Below are 22,375 nucleotides of genomic sequence, written 5' to 3' on the forward strand. Positions count from 1 at the left end.
CATTCAACACAAGGATCTTAAGTGGAAAACAATGAGTAAAGAATGGTGCTGGTGATTCTAGGGGTGCTGTCAGTACGACAGAATGGGGTTCAACATTTAATTCAAATGGAAACGCTACTGTACTGAACAACCCGCCGAAAAACGGTGTGATTATTGAGGCCCAGAGGGAGATTGTATGGTGTGATGTTTAGTGATTTCAAATAGTCACACCCTTATTGAACAGGCCATAGTTCAGGGTCTGTTCTCCAGTTGTTGTTGTTGTTCTGGCCGGGTTCTGCTGGATGAATTCTGGCCGAGTCTGACGTGTCCCCTGACACTCCAGAGGACCACAACCCCCAGCAGCACAGACAGCAGAGCCACAGATGTCTGCAGGACCAGTAGAGTCTTTGTGGGCTGCAGGATGTAGGCAGCCTCTGTCCTGGTGTAGAGTTGACCTTTGACCTCCTCCAGACTCTGGCAGGTGTACCGACCAGCGTCTGAAGCTAGGGCACTCACTATCAACAAGTCCTGGCTCAACATCTGGTACCTGTCTCTCAGCTGGAGGGGCTGCTTAGCAAAGTGCCAGCTCACCTGTGCCAGGTTGGATGCTGGTTGGCACGGCAGGTGGATGGAGCTCCCAACATTAAATGGTAATGTAAGTGGCTTAACAGGGACTGAAAATAACACAATGGGGGTTCACTGAATGTCTTTAACTTGGCATGTAGCCTACTTCATGTTGATACATCACAGTATTTCACTAGTTGAGAGATAAACCTACCTGATCGGGGGCACATCGAGGCATCCGCATGTTTAAGGCTTTGGTACATGTTCCTGAAAGATAAAGAAAGAGCTACTGTTATTTGAAGGACATCTGAAATCATATTTGTTCCAATAGTACATGCAGACAGTGGTTATTCTAGAGTGAGAGTGTTGTAGAGTTGAGCAGGATCCTACCTGGAGCCAGTGGGTAAGTTGAGGACAGATGAGCAGGCTGCTAAGGTGGTGTCCCAGGCACAGTAGGGATCTCTGGCCAGGATACAGTCCAGACAGGACCCATACCGACCACAGTCCTTAACTGGAATCTGGACCACTCCAGACCCTGAGCCTGCATAGAGCTGTCCCTAGAGAAAAACACACACTGACTTGACTACTAAACCACCAGTGTTAGCTTCTCATTGGATGACCTGGTGCTATTCATCTTGAACAAGCAGGTAGCCTAGTGGTTAGAGCTTTGGACTAGTTAATTGTAAGGTTGCAAGATGGAATCCCCGAGCTGACAAGGTAAAAATATGTCGTTCTGCCCCTGAACAAGGCAGTTAACCCGCTGTTCCCCGGTAGGCCGTCATTGTAAATAACTGGCTTGTCTAGTTAAATAAAAAAATATACTCAGAACGTTTTTCACTAAATGTGTTACCGTGCCAGAGGAGAGACGCAGCACTTTGATTGGCTCCAGAGTCTGGAACACCCTGGTCTCTTGGATAATGACGGTGTCACCAGCAGCGTACTGTACAACCTTCTGCACCGTGCCCTCCTCTGTCAGGGAGCAGGACACGGCAGTTACTCTCTAGAGCCAACACTGACATTGATTGATTTTCTTTGTCAGAAAAAAATTATCATATATATACACACAGTACATGAATACATATATAGACAGTAATAGTCGCTGCCACAAGCACAGAACAGTGTGAATTTGGATGATAAAAGGCTGTGAATAGTCAGTACCTGTTCCAATAAACATAACGTGGTGGATTTCTCCATCCACGGCCATGACTCTGTCCACAACAATCACCGACAACTTGGCTCCCCTCTGCAGCACCAGTGGACCCCCGGTCAGCGGAGGCACTGCTCCGTCCAAGAGTGGCTGGTCACGGACGAACTGCAGGGTCTTGTCAGGGAGGTCCAGCGAGTGCACAATCCCGAGGTCCCGCACAGCATTGGTCATACACTTTAACAACAACACAACCAGAGAGTTGATGAGACGTTTCACATATACTGTAGGTCTATAATTATGACAGAAGCACTCTTAAAGAGATCTGTGAGAGACAGAAATCTTGCTTGTTTGTAGGTGACCAAATACTTATTTTCCACCATAATTTGCAAATAAATTCATTAAAAATCCTACAATGTGATTTTCTGGATTTTTCCCCCCCATTTTGTCTGTCATAGTTGAAGTGTACCTATGTTGAAAATTACAGGCCTCTCTCATCTTTTTAAGTGGGAGAAATTGCACAATTGGTGGCTGACTAAATACTTTTTTGCCCCACTGTATACTGTAGGTCTATAATTATGACAGAAGCACTCTTGAAACTAAGCCTGTGTTCCTAATAGCCCCCTATTCCCTATATAGTGCATTCATTTTTACCAGGGCTCATAGGGTTCTGTTCAAAAGTAGTACACTTTGTACAGAAGGGAATAGGAAACCATTTGGGACATGAGCGTTTTTGCCACATTTGATTAAGTGTTTTGGACAATAATTGTGCCCTGTAGAGGAACATAGGTACAACACTGTCACATGACACTCAATGTCTGGAAGTTAATCAATGATCATTTAATTCAGTCACCTATATAAGTCATGTTATTACTCACCGTTCCAGGTCGTGGGACAGGCTCCTCTCCGGTGTGGGTAACCCACCTTGTTTCTGACTCCATTGTCACCGGAGTCATATACCTACCCTCAGAGAAGACTTTCCCAATGTCAACCACGCTGAACGCACACACAGTGGAGAGATCCGATGTGGTTCTGTAATCATCAAAACACCATTCATTATTCCAACATCACTTCAGAATCTCTCTCATAGAAGGTTCATTTTTGAGTAGTATCCCTACAACTGATCATTATTTCACAGATTTGACAGTATGGAATTTCTGCTGGACTGTACTAATAAAGAAATGGTAGAACTCACGTCTGCGGACTGAAAACAGCGTAAAACACGCTCTTCCTCCAATCCTGGTCTTTCAGGAGGAAGATATCCTGAATGATGGCTGGCAGGCTGGGTTCCAGGGGCACGGGGCAGTCAAGACGGACCTTCAGGTAGGACGTCCACTTTTGCTGTAAGGTCCTCTGACCACCCAAATCCCCCTGCACACCAACCACAGAGAGGGAGACAGGTGTCAGTGTTGACCATAGTATTGGGAATTAGAACACTAGAACAGACATAAACGTTCTGTACCTTGCAGACCCGTGCCACACGAGATACCCTGATCTGGGCTGGCAGGTCAAACTCCATGGCCTCCTCACTAAAGAACATATAGACTTTATCGTCGTCCCCATCGAGGTTGTTAATGCTCTCTGGGACGACGTCCAACTGTACGAAGAAGGGCTCTGAAAAAAGACAGTTCGGTTTTCTCACAGAGACTGAAAACACAGACTTGGGATCCATTATTTAAGGCATATTGATTAAAGTAAGACATTTAAAATGTCTGTATCTCTCTGTGGAATGTCCACATTCAGGTGTCTGTTTAGCTACGCATCAAGAAATGCATCAACACATTGTCACAGTATTCTGTGGTTGACGGGGAGCACTACATTTAAACAGAGGGGTTGGAGCTTACTGTTAAGCCAGGACTGTCTGTGTTCGGTCCTGATAGCCGGGAAGGAATGACGCTGCAACACCTGCTCAGTACCCAGGAAGTTGATCGCTGTGGCTGAATACAGTTCTGTCCCTGATTGATGGTTAACAATGACAATCATCAGAACGGAAATAATAAAGACTGTAAAGAAGTGAATGTTAGTTAATCAGTCATGTATTTTACATCACTAACACAACTTTCAGTGTGGGTCCACTTTTTCCAACACTTTATTTACAGTTGTTTTATTTATAACAGTGGGTGCACAATATCTACTACTCAGTCCTTGTGGGGAGGTACTGTAGATATCAGAACTCACCAACCATGACCGAGGTTGACCTCTGGAAGGGGTCAAAGGGAACTTTCCCTCGCCCCTCTTCCTTCTTCCCTTCCAGGGTCAACGTTCCATTTGCGTAGGTCTGTTGGAGAACACAATGCACGTTTGGTTGCGATGTGGAGGTGTACATTAAGGCTGTGATCTGTAATCACTTTGAAAGGTAGTTGGGACTCTCACAGACAGACAGAGGTTTGGTGTGCTACATATGTCTGCAGTTAGTTCAGTGTAAACAACCAGAATATGACAACGGTCCACAGTTACATGATATGTAGTGTGAAACAACAGGTGAGATGTCCTTTCCAGGTTATACTCACCATATAGTCACATGTGGGGTTGTATGCGTTGGTCCCACACACCAACATCCTGCCATCGTGGAGAGTCTGAAGTGTCTTGATGTAGTTTTGACATTCCATCTGGAATAGGATCATGTGGTTTGTTTCTATCAGTATACTGCTTCAGAGAGTTCTCTGAGAGGAGAGATGATCCATCATGCAATCAATCCACTTACTGAATCTTTTCCCTTGCTCTTGCAGGACATGTTCTGCTCCTCTGAGACCTGCCAGTAGACCTGCAGCAACAGACAGATTCCCATTAACATTACAGCAGACTCTGAGACCTGCAGCAACAGACAGATTCCCATTAACATTACAGCAGACTGAGACCTGCAGCAACAGACAGATTCTCATTAACACACAGCAGACTCTGAGACCTGCAGCAACAGACAGATTCCCATTAACATTACAGCAGACTCCGAGACCTGCAGCAACAGACAGATTCTCATTAACATTACATCAGGCTCTGAGACCTGCAGCAACAGACAGATTCCCATTAACATTACAGCAGACTGAGACCTGCAGCAACAGACAGATTCTCATTAACATTACAGCAGACTGAGACCTGCCAGTAGACCTGCAGCAACAGACAGATTCCCATTAACATTACAGCAGACTGAGACCTGCAGCAACAGACAGATTCCCATTAACATTACAGCAGGCTCTGAGACCTGCAGCAACAGACAGATTCCCATGAACGTACAGCAGGAATACTCTAGAGACCAGACAATACTGTATGGATATATACAAGACCTTGATTAGACTGAGTTCCTTACCCCAGCCTTTTTCGAGGAGATGTCCTCAAGGTCCAGTGCGTATACAGCGTCTCTAGCACCAATGAAAAGGACACCCAGGTCCTCTCTCAATGTCATCGTTGAATAGTTTGAAATGCCATTCTCTCTGAAACTCTTAGCATCTAAACAGAAAAACAATATGATAACACTTTACTGTGGTTGACAGTTGGTTGTATGTAGCATTTATAAAACATTTGTGTTCACGACATAGAGGCATAATGCTCTATGTTTAAATACTTTTATATATTGTTTAAATACTTTTTATGGGCCTAAATGCTTTTACATAGTCTTTAGGAATGCTGTTACAAATAATATTATGTATAATACACTCTTGGAAAAGAGGTGATATCTAGAACCTGAAAGGGTTCTTTGGCTGTCTCCCCATGGGAGAAGCCTTTAGTCTTCCAGATAGAACCCTTTCCACAGCGGGTTGTACAAGGATTCTTCATAGGGTTCTCCCATGGGGACAGCCAAAGAACCCTTTTGGATGGCTTTGGATCATATTAGATGATGCTTTATATTGAGAAAAAAACATTAGACTAAGCTGCCACATAAGCCTAACTTTAGTTGAGTGGAAAAGATGCATTTCTCTACATGCAAGGATGTAAACAGGCATTGGAGAGAGATAATGGCTTACTGTCATATTGTACGGTCTTCCTAGGGATGCTGGCGAACACTTCACCCAGGGGTATAAGGACCAGGAACAGGACCAAGATATCCCTCAGGGAAGTGAGAGGAGCCATGGTGGTCCTCTTGTCAGCAGCTGTCAATGCTCAATGCAACACACAAGTCTCTTAATGTTGGTGTTGGGCTGCTGTTTATATAGGATTGACCGTGTGATGTCATAATGCGGGTAATGAGATGTTGATTATGACATCAAACTGTACACTACAGTGGATTTTGAAATGGATCCACAGTCTGGGCATATTGCTTTCCTTTTTGGCTGCTATTATAATTGTCTCAACTAGATCACCCTCACACACACACACAAAACTGTGTAATGATCTGGACAGATTGACCAAAGCTTTTGGATTCTATTTAAACTATACAAGTTTTGATCCTGAAACATGTCCCATATAGTTTAATGGTGGAATGTTGAATTACTCCAGCATTCTAAACTGTGCATTGTTTGGTCAGCTACAATAGAATTTTCAGGAGTAGAGTTGGGCTACACATTCTAAGACTGATGACACAATGTACAATCTACATGCCGAGCCAATGCCAGTGTCATCCATAGAAATATAATCTGGATTGTATTTTTATGTTGTCACCCTCCTCAAATCCTTATGACTGTACTAGTGATCTGGTTGTCCCTCAATTACCCAGCTTTTTCCACCACATACATGGAAGCTCACCTCTAAATCAGCCATGATTTCTGACACCCTTATAACATTGTGCTCTATTGAAATTAAATGTAGTTTATGTCTGTGGTGTGTATGAGTGTGCGTGTGTTTGTGCATACAAACAACTATGAGTGTACATGAGTGTGTATGTGTGAGTGTGTGCACTGTGTAAGGGTGATACATGGTTTGTCTAAGGGTGGGAGACAGGGCTACGGCCGTAAATCCACCCAGCCGTTGCCGTGGTGATTTGCTTTTTCCGGGAAACCATAAACATCCCGATGGAGCGACACGCTGCCCTCTGAACGTGGCAAATTAAGTGGCCAGTGTGTGTTTGTGTGTGTGTTGGAGTGCTCAAGGGCATCTACTTGAGAGCAAGGTATCTGATTGGCTGATGTGAGCAGACAGGTCTAAGAGATCGTTCGTCTCTGTCACTCCATTGGCTGTGTGGGCTGGTGGGAGGGGTTAAAGCTAACTGGCGATAAACCCGTCTAATCCAGAACATTGTTCAACATTAACACAGATGAACTATCAGTGGGGGCCTATGGCCACAATGAACTTCCCCTGACCTCTGAATAAGACTTCAAATAAGTATCTGTAGAATCAATATAAACCCAACCACATACTGCTACATGTACTCTGCATGTATTATAGATAGTGTTATTGATCAAGTATGTCACATGATGCTGTTGTGGTATAGTTATAGGGCATCTTCCCTCTTGGGGAGGGGTGTCAGTGACACTTTGCAGTGGCACTGGGGAGACAAATGACTTTAACAGGTAATGGAACTGTGCTGTGGTAAAGTGAGCATGATTTAGTATCGTGGGAGGCCTCTACCCCTAATTGTGTGAGAAATGGTTGTTCTTTGCCCATTTAGGTGGTTGTTCCAGATTATCTACACTTAATAAATGATTTAGGATCAGGTTTTCCTACCGTGGTGCTGACCTTCACTAAAGGAAGCTTACTGACACACCTGACCCTAGACCAGAGATGTCTATACCTACCGGGGCTGTAGATACAGGATACATTTTCCTTTTATTTTACTAGGCAAGTCAGTTAAGAACAAATTCTTATTTTCAATGACGGCCTAGGAACAGCGGGTTGTTCAGGGGCAGAACAGCAGAACAACAGATTTTTACCTTGTCAGCTCAGGGATTCCATCTAGCAACCTTTTGGTTACTAGTCCAATGCTTGTTCAAGATGAATAGCACCAGGTCATCCAATGAGAAGCTAACACTGGTGGTTTAGTAGTCAAGTCAGTGTGTGTTTTTCTCTAGGGACAGCTCTATGCAGGCTCAGGGTCTGGAGTGGTCCAGATTCCAGTTAGGGACTCTGGTCGGTATGGGTCCTGTCTGGACTGTATTCTGGCCCGAGATCCCTACTGCCGCCCCATAAATGATATGTTTCAGTGAGTCCCCTCTAGAATGAGATTCCCCTCTATCCTCTCCTCTCCAGGGAGAGACCTGATGAGCAGAAGTTGTTGTAGACCTGTCATTGGCTCAGTCTCCCCAGGCTGTCGACTGGAAGAGGAGGATAAGAACCTCCCCTGATGTGGAACACACACCTCATGCTCTATTTTATAGCCTTGTGGTGTGTGTGTGTGTGTGTGTGTGTGTGTGTGTGTGTGTAACAGTAATGGTAAGTGTGGATTGTGATCAATAGGCAGGTCGGCCTCTCAGCTTTATTTCTCAGCCTGAACATGCTTACAGCCTACAGGCCATCTCTAGAGAGGAAGAGAGGTGTGTGTGTGTGTGTCGGGGGTGAGAGTGGTGATGGAGTTAAAAGCCTATTAATCCATTAGCACCATCTCTCTCTCTCTCCCTCCCTCCTTCCCCCTCCCCATCGTCTCTCTCCCTCCCTCCTTCCCCCTCCTCATTGTCTCTCTCCCTCCTTCCTTCCCCCTCCCCATCGTCTCTCTCCCTCCTTCCTTCCCCCTCCCCCTCGTCTCTCCCTCCTTCCTTCCCCCTCCCCATCGTCTCTCTCCCTCCTTCCCCCTCCCCATCGTCTCTCTCCCTCCTTCCTTCCCCCTCCCCATCGTCTCCCTCCCTCTTTCCCCCCTCCCCATCGTCTCTCTCCCTCCTTCCCCCTCCTTCCCCCTCCCCCTCCCCATTGTCTCTCTCCCTCCCTCCTTCCCCATCTCTCTCCCTCCTTCCCCCTCCCCCTCCCCATTGTCTCTCTCCCTCCCTCCTTCCCCCTCCCCCTCGTCTCTCCCTCCTTCCTTCCCCCTCCCCATCGTCTCTCTCCCTCCTTCCCCCTCCCCATCGTCTCTCTCCCTCCTTCCTTCCCCCTCCCCATCGTCTCCCTCCCTCTTTCCCCCCTCCCCATCGTCTCTCTCCCTCCCTCCCCATCTCTCTCCCTCCTTCCCCCTCCCCCTCCCCATTGTCTCTCTCCCTCCCTCCTTCCCCCTCCCCATTGTCTCTCTCCCTCCCTCCTTCCCCCCTCCCAATTGTCTCTCTCTCTCCCTCCCTCCTTCATCACCTCTCTCCCTCCCTCCCTACTTCCCCCCTCCCCATCGTCTCTCTCTCTCTCCCTCACTCCTTCCCATCGATCTCCCTACCTCCCTCCTTACCATCGCTCTCCCTCCCTCCTTAACCCCTTCCCATCTCCCTCCCTCCCTCCTTACCCCCTTCCCATCTCCCTGCCTCCCTCCTTACCCCCTTCCCATCTCCCTGCCTCCCTCCTTACCCCCTTCCCATCTCCCTCCCTCCCTCCTTACCCCCTTCCCATCTCCCTCACTCCCTCCTTACCCCCTTCCCAGCTATCTCTCCCTCCCCATCAATCTCTCCCTCCTTCCCCCTCCCCATCTCTCTCTCCCTCCTTCCCCCCTCGTCTCTCTCCCTCCCTCCTTTCCCCCTCTCCATCTACAGTGGGGAAAAAAAGTATTGAGTCAGCCACCAATTGTGCAAGTTCTCCCACTTAAAAAGATGAGGCCTGTAATTTTCATCATAGGTACACTTCAACTATGACAGACATTGTAGGATTTTTAATGAATTTATTTGCAAATTATGGTGGAAAAAATGTATTTGGTCAATAACAAAAGTTTATCTCAATACTTTGTTATATACCCTTTGTTGGCAATGACAGAGGTCAAACGTTTTCTGTAAGTCTTCACAAGGTTTTCACACACTGTTGCTGGTATTTTGGCCCATTCCTCCATGCAGATCTCCTCTAGAGCAGTGATGTTTTGGGGCTGTTGCTGGGCAACACAGACTTTCAACTCCCTCCAAAGATTTTCTATGGGGTTGAGATCTGGAGACTGGCTAGGCCATTCCAGGACCTTGAAATGCTTCTTACGAAGCCACTCCGGTGTGTTTGGGATCATTGTCATGCTGAAAGACCCAGCCACGTTTCATCTTCAATGCCCTTGCTGATGGAAGGAGGTTTTCACTCAAAATCTCACAATACATGGCCCCATTCATTCTTTCCTTTACACGGATCAGTCGTCCTGGTCCCTTTGCAGAAAAACAGCCCCAAAGCATGATGTTTCCACCCACTTGCTTCACAGTAGGTATGGTGTTCTTTGGATGCAACTCAGCATTCTTTGTCCTCCAAACACGACAAGTTGAGTTTTTACCAAAAAGTTATATTTTGGTTTCATCTGACCATATGACATTATCCCAATCTTCTTCTGGATCATCCAAATGCTCTCTAGCAAACTTCAGACGGGCCTGGACATGTACTGGCTTAAGCAGGGGGACACGTCTAGCACTGCAGGATTTGAGTCCCTGGCGGCGTAGTGTGTTACTGATGGTAGGCTTTGTTACTTTGGTCCCAGCTCTCTGCAGGTCATTCACTAGGTCCCCCCGTGTGGTTCTGGTATTTTTGCTCACCGTTCTTGTAATCATTTTGACCCCACGGGGTGAGTGCTTGCGTGGAGCCCCAGATCGAGGGAGATTATCAGTGGTCTTGTATGTCTTCCATTTCCTAATAATTGCTCCCACAGTAATATTTCTTCAAACCAAGCTGCTTATCTATTGCACATTCAGTCTTTCCAGCCTGGTGCAGGTCTACAATTTTGTTTCTTGTGTCCTTTGACAGCTCTTTGGTCTTGGCCATAGTGGCGTTTGGAGTGTGACTGTTTGAGGTTGTGGACAGGTGTCTTTTATACTGATAACAAGTTCAAACAGATGCCATTAATACAGGTAACGAGTGGAGGACTGAGGAGCCTCTTAAAGAAGAAGTTACAGGTCTGTGAGAGCCAGAAATCTTGCTTGTTTGTAGGTGACCAAATACTTATTTTCTACCATATTTTGCAAATAAATTCATAAAAAATCCTACAATGTGATTTTCTGGATTTTTTCCCCTAATTTTGTCTGTCATAGTTGAAGTGTACCTATGATGAAAATTACAGGCCTCTCTCATCTTTTTAAGTGGGAGAACTTGCACAATTGGTGGCTGACTAAATACTTTTTTGCCCCACTGTATCTCTCCCCTCTTCCTTCCCCCCTCCCTATCTATCTCTCCCCTCCCTTCCCCCTCCCCATCGTCTCCCTCCCTCCCCCTCCCCATCGTCTCCCTGCCTCCCCCTCCCATCTATCTCTCTCCCTCCTTCCCCCTCCCCATCGTCTCCCCCCTCCTTCCTTCCCCCTCCCCATCTTCTCCCTCCCTCCTTCTCCCCTCCCTCCTTCCTTCCCCCTCCCACCCTGCTTCCCCCTCCCCATAGTCTCCCTCCCTCCTTCCTTCCCCCTTACACCCTCCTTCCCCCTCCCCATTGTCTACCTCCCTCCTTCCTCAAATATCTAGACCAGCTGAATCTATTTCTCTGTAATATCTAGACCAGCTGAATCTATTCCTCTGTGGTATTTAGACCAGCTGAATCTATTCCTCTGTAATATCTAGACCAGCTGAATCTATTCCTCTGTGGTATTTAGACCAGCTGAATCTATTCCTCTGTAATATCTAGACCAGCTGAATCTATTCCTCTGTAATATCTAGACCAGCTGAATCTATTCCTCTGTGGTATTTAGACCAGCTGAATCTATTCCTCTGTGGTATTTAGACCAGCTGAATCTATTCCTCTGTGGTATTTAGACCAGCTGAATCTATTCCTCTGTGGTATTTAGACCAGCTGAATCTATTCCTCTGTGGTATTTAGACCAGCTGAATCTATTCCTCTGTGGTATTTAGACCAGCTGAATCTATTCCTCTGTGGTATTTAGACCAGCTGAATCTATTCCTCTGTGGTATTTAGACCAGCTGAATCTATTCCTCTGTGGTATTTAGACCAGCTGAATCTATTCCTCTGTGGTATTTAGACCAGCTGAATCTATTCCTCTGTGGTATTTAGACCAGCTGAATCTATTCCTCTGTGGTATTTAGACCAGCTGAATCTATTCCTCTGTGGTATTTAGACCAGCTGAATCTATTTATCTGTAATATTTAGACCAGCTGAATCTATTCCTCTGTGGTATTTAGACCAGCTGAATCTATTTCGACCAGGTGAATCTATTCAGCTGGTCTAGATATTACAGAGGAATAGATTCAGCTGGTGTAGATATTAGAAAAGAATAAACATGCAAACAAAACAATCGTATTCTTGATGAGTAGAACATTAATTGAAATGAATTCACAAAAAAATACAGTTTTATATCTTTAGGTTTGAAGCCTGAAATGTGGCAAAAGGTCGCAAAGTTCAAGGGGGCCGAATACTTTCGCAAGGCACTGTATTCCTCTGTAATATCTAGACCAGCTGAATCTATGCCTCTGTAATATTTAGACCAGCTGAATCTATTCCTCTGTTCAGCTGATTCAACTGGTCTAGATATCACAGAGGAATAGATTCAGCTGGTCTAGATATCACAGAGGAATAGATTCAGCTGGTCTAAATATTACAGAGGAATAGATTCAGCTGGTCTAGATATCACAGAGGAATAGATTCAGCTGGTCTAGATATTACAGAGGAATCGATTCAGCTGGTCTAGATATTAGAGAGGAATAGATTCAGCTGGTCTAGATATTAGAGAGGAATAGATTCAGCTGGTCTAGATATTAGAGAGGAATAGATTCAGCTGGTCTAGATATTAGAGAGGAATAGATTCAGCTGGTCTAGATATTACAGAGAAATAGATTCAGCTGGTCTAGATATAACAGAGGAATAGATTCAGCTGGTCTAGATATCACAGAGGAATAGATTCAGCTGGTCTAAATATTACAGAGGAATAGATTCAGCTGGTCTAGATATTACAGAGGAATAGATTCAGCTGGTCTAGATATAACAGAGGAATAGATTCAGCTGGTCTAGATATTACAGAGAAATAGATTCTGCTGGTCTAGATATAACAGAGGAATAGATTCAGCTGGTCTAGATATCACAGAGGAATAGATTCAGCTGGTCTAGATATCACAGAGGAATAGATTCAGCTGGTCTAGATATCACAGAGGAATAGATTCAGCTGGTCTAGATATCACAGAGGAATAGATTCAGCTGGTCTAGATATCACAGAGGAATAGATTCAGCTGGTCTAGATATCACAGAGGAATAGATTCAGCTGGTCTAAATATTACAGAGGAATAGATTCAGCTGGTCTAGATATTACAGAGGAATAGATTCAGCTGGTCTAGATATTAGAGAGGAATAGATTCAGCTGGTCTAAATATTACAGAGGAATAGATTCAGCTGGTCTAAATATTACAGAGGAATATATTCAGCTGGTCTAAATACCACAGAGGAATAGATTCAGCTGGTCTAGATATTACAGAGGAATAGATTCAGCTGGTCTAAATATTACAGAGGAATATATTCAGCTGGTCTAAATACCACAGAGGAATAGATTCAGCTGGTCTAGATATTACAGAGGAATATATTCAGCTGGTCTAGATATTACAGAGGAATATATTCAGCTGGTCTAGATATTACAGAGGAATAGATTCAGCTGGTCTAGATATTAGAAAAGAAAAAACATGCAAACAAAACTGACCAAACCTGATTCAACCAATCGTATTCTTGATGAGTAGAACATTAATTGAATTTGAAGTTAGTGCTGGTCTGGATCAAAAGTGTGCACACCTTGTGGTTCTTCAGGGCCAAGAAAGAACACAGACTTTACAGATAAGCTCAATCAGAAACCACGGTTTGTGTTTCTAATGTCGTCTGCAACAAGAGGAAACGTGACAACAGTTCACTGTGTGGCCCCAACTCAGAGATGAACAGATAACAAGTCTGGGAAACTAAAGATAATTCAGTCGGATGTTATCAAATGAAAATATACCATTACCACTGTTTATGTCTGACGAGTAGGATAGGACTCATTCATAACGCTGGACATTTAGATACATAGCAAGACCTTGTATGAATGAAAAACAATCAAACAAACACAACCATGTTTGTTGTGGTTAATATCTGATTTCTATGGTTAATATCTATGGTTCATTTCTAAACAGAGCAGATTTGGAGACTGAGATGTGAAGGGAGAACAGAAGAATAGCAGAGCAGCCAGGGAGGCAGTTCACAGTATTTGGGGATCTTGAAAACAAAACAGGACATGCCAACAGAATGTAATCCACCTACTGCATCACTTGCCTGCCATAGACACCAGACAAATAGGCCCTCCTCCTCTGATGGTGAAAACCCTTTCCCCCATCTTTGTTCTGTCACATTCTGCATCTCCCCTTACCACCTCCCCCCTCTCTCTCATTTACTCTCACATTAACCTTGACCTCTCCATCCATCTCTCGTGTTAACCATTACTCCCCTTTATCCCTCTTTCTAACCCATCTGTCCCCTCTCCTCTTCCTCCCTTCCCCTCCCTCCCTCCTCTCTGCTCCAGGTGTCTGTTCTGTTAAAATCCAATCCCCTCTCCTTTTAAACCCATTCTTCCATTTCACTCCCCTTCTGCAATACTGCAGCACACAAACTCACTCCTCCTTCTGTGTGTGCTCTCTCCACACATACGAATGCACGCACACACACACACACACTCTCTCTCTTTCACCCCTCCTCCCATGTGCTCTCCACACACTCACCCCTCCTCCCATGTGCTCTCTCCACACACACACATGCACACCTCCCTCCCCATATACACACCTACACACAATCTCTCCCCTCCTCCCCCTATCTTTTTCCATCAGAGCCTCTCCAGGGTCATTACTGAGCTGAAATAGACACACACACAAACACCAGCAGAGCCTGAGGTTTAACTAAAACTGACCCTCCAATCACACTGGGGTTTTAACTAAAACTGACCCTCCAATCAAACTGGGGTTTAACTAAAACTGACCCTCCAATCACACTGGGGTTTAACTAAAACTGACCCTCCAATCACACTGGGGTTGTAACTAAAACTGACCCTCCAATCACACTGGGGATGTAACTAAAACTGACCCTCCAATCACACTGGGGTTTAACTAAAACTGACCCTCCAATCAAACTGGGGTTTAACTAAAACTGACCCTCCAATCACACTGGGGTTTAACTAAAACTGACCCTCCAATCAAACTGGGGTTTAACTAAAACTGACCCTCCAATCACACTGGGGTTGTAGCTAAAACTGACCCTCCAATCACACTGGGGTTGTAACTAAAACTGACCCTCCAATCACACTGGGGTTGTAACTAAAACTGACCCTCCAATCACACTGGGGTTTAACTAAAACTTACCCTCCAATCACACTGGGGTTTAACTAAAACTGACCCTCCAATCATACCGGGGTTTAACTAAAACTGACCCTCCAATCATACTGGGGTTTAACTAACACTGACCCTCCAATCACACTGGGGTTTAACTAAAACTGACCCTCCAATCACACTGGGGTTTAACTAAAACTGACCCTCCAATCACACTGGGGTTGTAACTAAAACTGACCCTCCAATCATACTGATAAATACCACTAGAATAGTATACTGGCCAGGTCAGTCTGATGTCTGTGTGTGTGTGTCATGGCTCAGAGTTGAAGTGTGTGTATAGTATTTTTTTTTTATTTTACCTTTATTTAACCAGGCAAGTCAGTTAAGAACAAATTCTTATTTTCAATGACGGCCTGGGAACAGTGGGTTAACTGCCTGTTCAGGGGCAGAACGACAGATTTGTACCTTGTCAGCTCGGGGGTTTGAACTCACAACCTTTCGGTTACTAGTCCAACGCTCTAACCACTAGGCTACCCTGCCGCCCCGCTCAATAGGTCAGACCCAGGGACAGATATCTCCTGATCCAGGGCCTGTCTTTACAACACATACAAACACTCATTATGGAAAGAAACCAGATATCTAGAGTAAATAAAGCTTTATTATCACAATAATACATTCAAACAGACTACGATGATACTAAAGAGTAAACATTAAAACATCAACATTCAAAATGCAACGTGACATCAAAACATAGTCAAGAACCAGCATGTGCCATTACACATTTCATTGCAGACTATCGTCACTTTAAAATAACAACAAACACCTGTAGTGAAGCCCGATAACCTTCCTGAGAAACATGTGTACCCTCTGTGCTCCTTCAGTCCAACCCCTACCCCAGCTCCCTGGCCCGGCTGTCTCACTGCTGTTTGAGGAAGAGGGCAGCTCCATTCTGAATCCACTGGTCAGGGTTTCCTCCACAAGGCAGCGTGACGTGAGTCACCATGCTGACCCGCTCTGAGCTGGTGTACACAGGCAGAGAGATGACCTCCTCAGGACCGTAGCTGCCACTGGAACACTGCAATATAACACACACAATGTTAGATTAACATCAAATCAAAGTTTATGGGTCGCGTACACAGATTTGCAGATGTTTTCGCAGGTGCAGTGAAATGCTTGTGTTTCTAGTTCCAACAGTGCAGTTATAATATCTAGCAAATAAATATATGCATAACACACAGGTCTGTTGGTGTGTGTGTGTGAGTGTTTGTGTGTGTGTAGTTAAGGATGCACATTTCTGTACATTTTGTTGCTGACTAACAAACCCCCATTTTATTTCACCTTTATTTAACTAGGCAAGTCAGTTAAGAACAAATTCTTATTTTCAATGACGGCCTAGGAACAGTGGGTTAACTGCCTGTTCAGGGGCAGAACGACAGATTTGTACCTTGTCAGCTCGGGGATTTGAACTTGCAACCTTTCAGTTACTCTTCCAACACTCTAACCACTAGGCTACCCTGCCGCCCCATTGCAGTAACAGTTAACCAGTTAACAACCTGTACATTTTGTTGCTGACTAACAAACTCCCATTAACCAGTTAACAACCTGTACATTTTGTTGCTGACTAACAAACCCCCATTAACCAGTTAACAACCTGTACATTTTGTTGCTGACTAACAAACTCCCATTAACCAGTTAACAACCTGTACATTTTGTTGCTGACTAACAAACCCCCATTAACCAGTTAACAACCTGTACATTTTGTTGCTGACTAACAAACTCCCATTAACCAGTTAACAACCTGTACATTTTGTTGCTGACTAACAAACCCCCATTAACCAGTTAACAACCTGTACATTTTGTTGCTGACTAACAAACTCCCATTAACCAGTTAACAACCTGTACATTTTGTTGCTGACTAACAAACTCCCATTAACCAGTTAACAACCTGTACATTTTGTTGCTGACTAACAAACTCCCATTAACCAGTTAACAACCTGTACATTTTGTTGCTGACTAACAAACCCCCATTAACCAGTTAACAACCTGTACATTTTGTTGCTGACTAACAAACCCCCATTAACCAGTTAACAACCTGTACATTTTGTTGCTGACTAACAAACTCCCATTAACCAGTTAACAACCTGTACATTTTGTTGCTGACTAACAAACCCCCATTAACCAGTTAACAACCTGTACATTTTGTTGCTGACTAACAAACTCCCATTAACCAGTCAACGTGTACATTTTGTTGCTGACTAACAAACTCCCATTAACCAGTTAACAACCTGTACATTTTGTTGCTGACTAACAAACCCCCATTAACCAGTTAACAACCTGTACATTTTGTTGCTGACTAACAAACTTCCATTAACCAGTTAACAACCTGTACATTTTGTTGCTGACTAACAAACTCCCATTAACCAGTTAACAACCTGTACATTTTGTTGCTGACTAACAAACTCCCATTAACCAGTTAACAACCTGTACATTTTGTTGCTGACTAACAAACCCCCATTAACCAGTTAACAACCTGTACATTTTGTTGCTGACTAACAAACCCCCATTAACCAGTTAACAACCTGTACATTTTGTTGCTGACTAACAAACTCCCATTAACCAGTTAACAACCTGTACATTTTGTTGCTGACTAACAAACCCCCATTAACCAGTTAACAACCTGTACATTTTGTTGCTGACTAACAAACCCCCATTAACCAGTTAACAACCTGTACATTTTGTTGTTGACTAACAAACTCCCATTAACCAGTTAACAACCTGTACATTTTGTTGCTGACTAACAAACTCCCATTAACCAGTTAACAACCTGTACATTTTGTTGCTGACTAACAAACTCCCATTAACCAGTTAACAACCTGTACATTTTGTTGCTGACTAACAAACTCCCATTAACCAGTTAACAACCTGTACATTTTGTTGCTGACTAACAAACCCCCATTAACCAGTTAACAACCTGTACATTTTGTTGCTGACTAACAAACCCCCATTAACCAGTTAACAACCTGTACATTTTGTTGCTGACTAACAAACTCCCATTAACCAGTTAACAACCTGTACATTTTGTTCCTAAGAGTAAAATGAGGTTCCCAAAAGTAAATGAAGAACACGTGACAATAGCGAGCCTGTCCTCGCAATGAACACGAAACTACTGCAATGAAGCACAGAACTGAATAGATCCATTTCAAACATTTGCCGAAATGCAATTTGCTGGAAAACTCTGTTGTAAAAAAAAACACCTGATGCGTTTCATGTGACAGAGAGAAGAGAGGGAATATGTAAATATGCAACAACTAAAATGGGTTGTAAACATGACTAGAATTGGGGCCTTTGGCTTCTGGACAACAAAAGAAAGTTGATATAGAAAATGAGTAGTACAGGAGAGAAATACTGGTAAACTTTTTTGTTGTTGGGTTGTTAGCTTAGCTGTTGTTAGCTGCTTCATGCTGTTCCGCTCTCCCACTGCTGCCTGTAGCCAGTGTCTGTGAGTTGCCTAGCAACGAGTCTCTCCTCTGGCTTGCAGCTCATTGTACAAGAGAAAGCGAGCCATTAGTTGACATACGAAATCTACTTTCTAACTCTAGAAACTCACTGTACGTGACAATTTTCGCCAAAATAATCATTCCGGTCGACCAAGACACTGTTCCTGTTTTATTGACTGACTAGATTTGTTTAACCCTGACACCAAATTAATCCCACAAAATGATACATACAGTGCCTTGCGAAAGTATTCGGCCCCCTTGAACTTTGCGACCTTTTGCCACATTTCAGGCTTCAAACATAAAGATATAAAACTGTATTTTTTTGTGAAGAATCAACAACAAGTGGGACACAATCATGAAGTGGAACGACATTTATTGGATATTTCAAACTTTTTTAACAAATCAAAAACTGAAAAATTGGGCGTGCAAAATTATTCAGCCCCCTTAAGTTAATACTTTGTAGCGTCACCTTTTGCTGCAATTACAGCTGTAAGTCGCTTGGGGTATGTCTCTATCAGTTTTGCACATCGAGAGACTGAGATTTTTTCCCATTCCTCCTTGCAAAACAGCTCGAGCTCAGTGAGGTTTGATGGAGAGCATTTGTGAACAGCAGTTTTCAGTTCTTTCCACAGATTCTCGATTGGATTCAGGTCTGGACTTTGACTTGGCCATTCTAACACCTGTATATGTTTATTTTTGAACCATTCCATTGTAGATTTTGCTTTATGTTTTGGATCATTGTCTTGTTGGAAGACAAATCTCCGTCCCAGTCTCAGGTCTTTTGCAGACTCCATCAGGTTTTCTTCCAGAATGGTCCTGTATTTGGCTCCATCCATCTTCCCATCAATTTTAACCATCTTCCCTGTCCCTGCTGAAGAAAAGCAGGCCCAAACCATGATGCTGCCACCACCATGTTTGACAGTGGGGATGGTGTGTTCAGCTGTGTTGCTTTTACGCCAAACATAACGTTTTGCATTGTTGCCAAAAAGTTCAATTTTGGTTTCATCTGACCAGAGCACCTTCTTCCACATGTTTGGTGTGTCTCCCAGGTGGCTTGTGGCAAACTTTAAACAACACTTTTTATGGATATCTTTAAGAAATGGCTTTCTTCTTGCCACTCTTCCATAAATAGCAGATTTGTGCAATATACGACTGATTGTTGTCCTATGGACAGAGTCTCCCACCTCAGCTGTAGATCTCTGCAGTTCATCCAGAATGATCATGGGCCTCTTGGCTGCATCTCTGATCAGTCTTCTCCTTGTATGAGCTGAAAGTTTAGAGGGACGGCCAGGTCTTGGTAGATTTGCAGTGGTCTGATACTCCTTCCATTTCAATATTATCGCTTGCACAGTGCTCCTTGGGATGTTTAAAGCTTGGGAAATCTTTTTGTATCCAAATCCGGCTTTAAACTTCTTCACAACAGTATCTCGGACCTGCCTGGTGTGTTCCTTGTTCTTCATGATGCTCTCTGCGCTTTTAACGGACCTCTGAGACTATCACAGTGCAGGTGCATTTATACGGAGACTTGATTACACACAGGTGGATTGTATTTATCATCATTAGTCATTTAGGTCAACATTGGATCATTCAGAGATCCTCACTGAACTTCTGGAGAGAGTTTGCTGCACTGAAAGTAAAGGGGCTGAATAATTTTGCACGCCCACTTTTTCAGTTTTTGATTTGTTAAAAAAGTTTGAAATATCCAATAAATGTCGTTCCACTTCATGATTGTGTCCCACTTGTTGTTGATTCTTCACAAAAAAATACAGTTTTATATCTTTATGTTTGAAGCCTGAAATGTGGCAAAAGGTCGCAAAGTTCAAGGGGGCCGAATACTTTCGCAAGGCACTGTATTAACCTAGAGACTGATAAACATGAATGGTCAAATGTATTTCCAGAGGCTAACCGACTAACGGTTAATATCCCCAGTTGAGGTAAAGGGTGGGCGAGGCCTCGGTAAAAGCAGTTTGAAGCCGGTCAGATGGGCCTCAGATCCCTGAGATAACTACTGTAGCAGGGTTGAATCCACATTAGCCTGGCGTTACAGCCATTAGACATGATACAGGAGCAACAGAGGGAGTAGAGGGAGGGGATTATGCTATATATCAAGTAGTGTCTGGTTGATAAAGTGACTGGTCAGATACCAGGCATCACCTTTCCTGTCTGAGCAGCTTTCCTCAGACAACTGAGGGAAAGGCCAGGAGGGAGGGAAGAAAGATGGCAGGCCTGTTCAAAGGAGAAAATATATTGCTCCTTCTCTCACACAGTAAGACCTTTAGGGAAATAAACGACCCTGAACAAAAATATGAAACGCAATGTGTAAAGTGTTGGTCCCATTGTTTTATGAGCTGAAATAAAAGATCCCAGAAATGTTCCATTATGAACAAAAAGTTGATTTCTCTCAAATGTTGACCACAAATTTGGTTACATCCTTGTTATTGCGCATTTCTCCTTCGCCAAGACAATCCACCTGACAGGTGTGGCATATCAAGAAACTGATTAAACAGCATGACCATTACACAGCTGCACCTTGTGCTGGGGACAATAAAAGGCAATGTGCAGTTTTGTCACACAACACAATGCCACAGATGTCTAAAGTATTGAGGGAGCATGCAATTGGCATGTTGACTGCAGTAATGTCCACCAGAGCTGTTGCCAGAGAATTTAATGGTTTTTTCTCTACCATAAGCCACCTCCAATGTTGTTTTAGAGAATTTGGCAGTACGTCTAAGACCAGCTGATGAAACTGTGGGTTTGTACAACCAAAGAATCAATAACTGTCAGAATCCGTCTCAGGGAAGCTCATCTGCGTTCTCATTGTCCTCACCAGGGTCATGACCTGACTGCATCAATGGGCTAATGGTCACTTTGATGGCCACTGGCACGTTGAAGAAGTGTGCTCTTTTCTATTGATGCCAATTTTAATGCACAGGGATACCGTGACGAGATCCTGAGTCCCATTGTCGTGCCATTCATCCACCGCCATCATCTCATGTCTCAGCATGATAATGCACGGCCCCATGTCACAAGGATCTGTACATAATTCCTGGACACTGAAAATGCCCCAGTTCAACCATGGCCTGCATACTCACCAGACACGTCACCCACTGAGCATGTTTGGGATGCTCTGGATCTACATGTACGACAGTGTGTTCCAGTTCCCACCAATATACACCAACACACAACCATTGAAGAGGAGTGGGACAACATTCCACAGACCACAATCACCAGCCTGATCAACTCCATGTGAAGGAAATGTGTCGCGCTGTATGAGGTAAATGGTGGTCACAACAGATACTGACTGGGTTTCTGATTCACGCCCTACTTTTTTTACAAGGTATTTGTGACCAACAGAAGCATATCTCTATTTCCAGTCATGTGAAATTCATATATTAGGGGCTAATTCATTTATTTAAATTGACTGATTTCCTTATATGAACTGTAACTCAGTAAAATCGTTGAAATTGCTGCATGCTGTGTTCAGTGTAAATCAGAGGAGATGTGAACAATAAGAACTCTGTTGCCATGACAACAGCTAATCACAGAGCTGAACTCTGACCCTGACCACAGAAAGAACAGAGAGCGCTTCAATGATTCGTGTCCGTGAGTGTGTGTGTGTGTGTGTGTGAGTGAGTGTGTTTGTACCTGTGCTATCCAGGCCATGTAACAGGCAGGTACAGCTGACACACTGGGGGAGTCATGTCGGTTCTCAGACAGACGAGCCCCATCAAAACTACAGCCCTCCAACTGCAGACCACCCACCTACAGACATACAGAGAGATGGGGAGAGGAGGGGGTGTGAGAGGAGAGAAAAAGAGAGAAAAAGAGAGAGAAAGAGATGGGGAGAGGAGGGGGTGAGAGAGGAGAGAAAAAGAGATAGGGAGAGGAGGGGGTGAGAGAGAGGAGAAAAAGAGAGAGAAAGAGATGGAGAGAGAAAGAGATGGGGGGAGGAGGGGGTGAGAGAGGA

At 44.1% G+C, this 22,375-nt stretch overlaps 1 protein-coding gene and 1 pseudogene across 1 annotated transcript in view; both read right to left on the minus strand.

Annotated features, from left to right (window-relative positions):
- Window positions 1–212: 212 nt before the first annotated feature.
- On the minus strand, window positions 213–5,881 carry LOC139382645 (semaphorin-4E-like; annotated as a pseudogene).
- Window positions 5,882–15,553: 9,672 nt separating this feature from the next.
- LOC139382646 (dynein cytoplasmic 2 heavy chain 1) overlaps window positions 15,554–22,375 on the minus strand; it is a 263,106-nt gene continuing 256,284 nt past the window's right edge. The window contains exons 79-80 of the mRNA XM_071126737.1: window positions 22,054–22,170; window positions 15,554–15,986 (exon numbers count right to left, since the gene is read on the minus strand). Coding sequence (XP_070982838.1) covers window positions 15,828–15,986; window positions 22,054–22,170 — 276 coding nt within the window. The 3' untranslated portion in view covers window positions 15,554–15,827. The remainder of the gene's footprint in view (window positions 15,987–22,053; window positions 22,171–22,375) is intronic.

This window comes from Oncorhynchus clarkii, chromosome 24 (genome assembly GCF_045791955.1).
Source record: "Oncorhynchus clarkii lewisi isolate Uvic-CL-2024 chromosome 24, UVic_Ocla_1.0, whole genome shotgun sequence".
NCBI classification, from domain to species: Eukaryota; Metazoa; Chordata; class Actinopteri; order Salmoniformes; family Salmonidae; genus Oncorhynchus; species Oncorhynchus clarkii.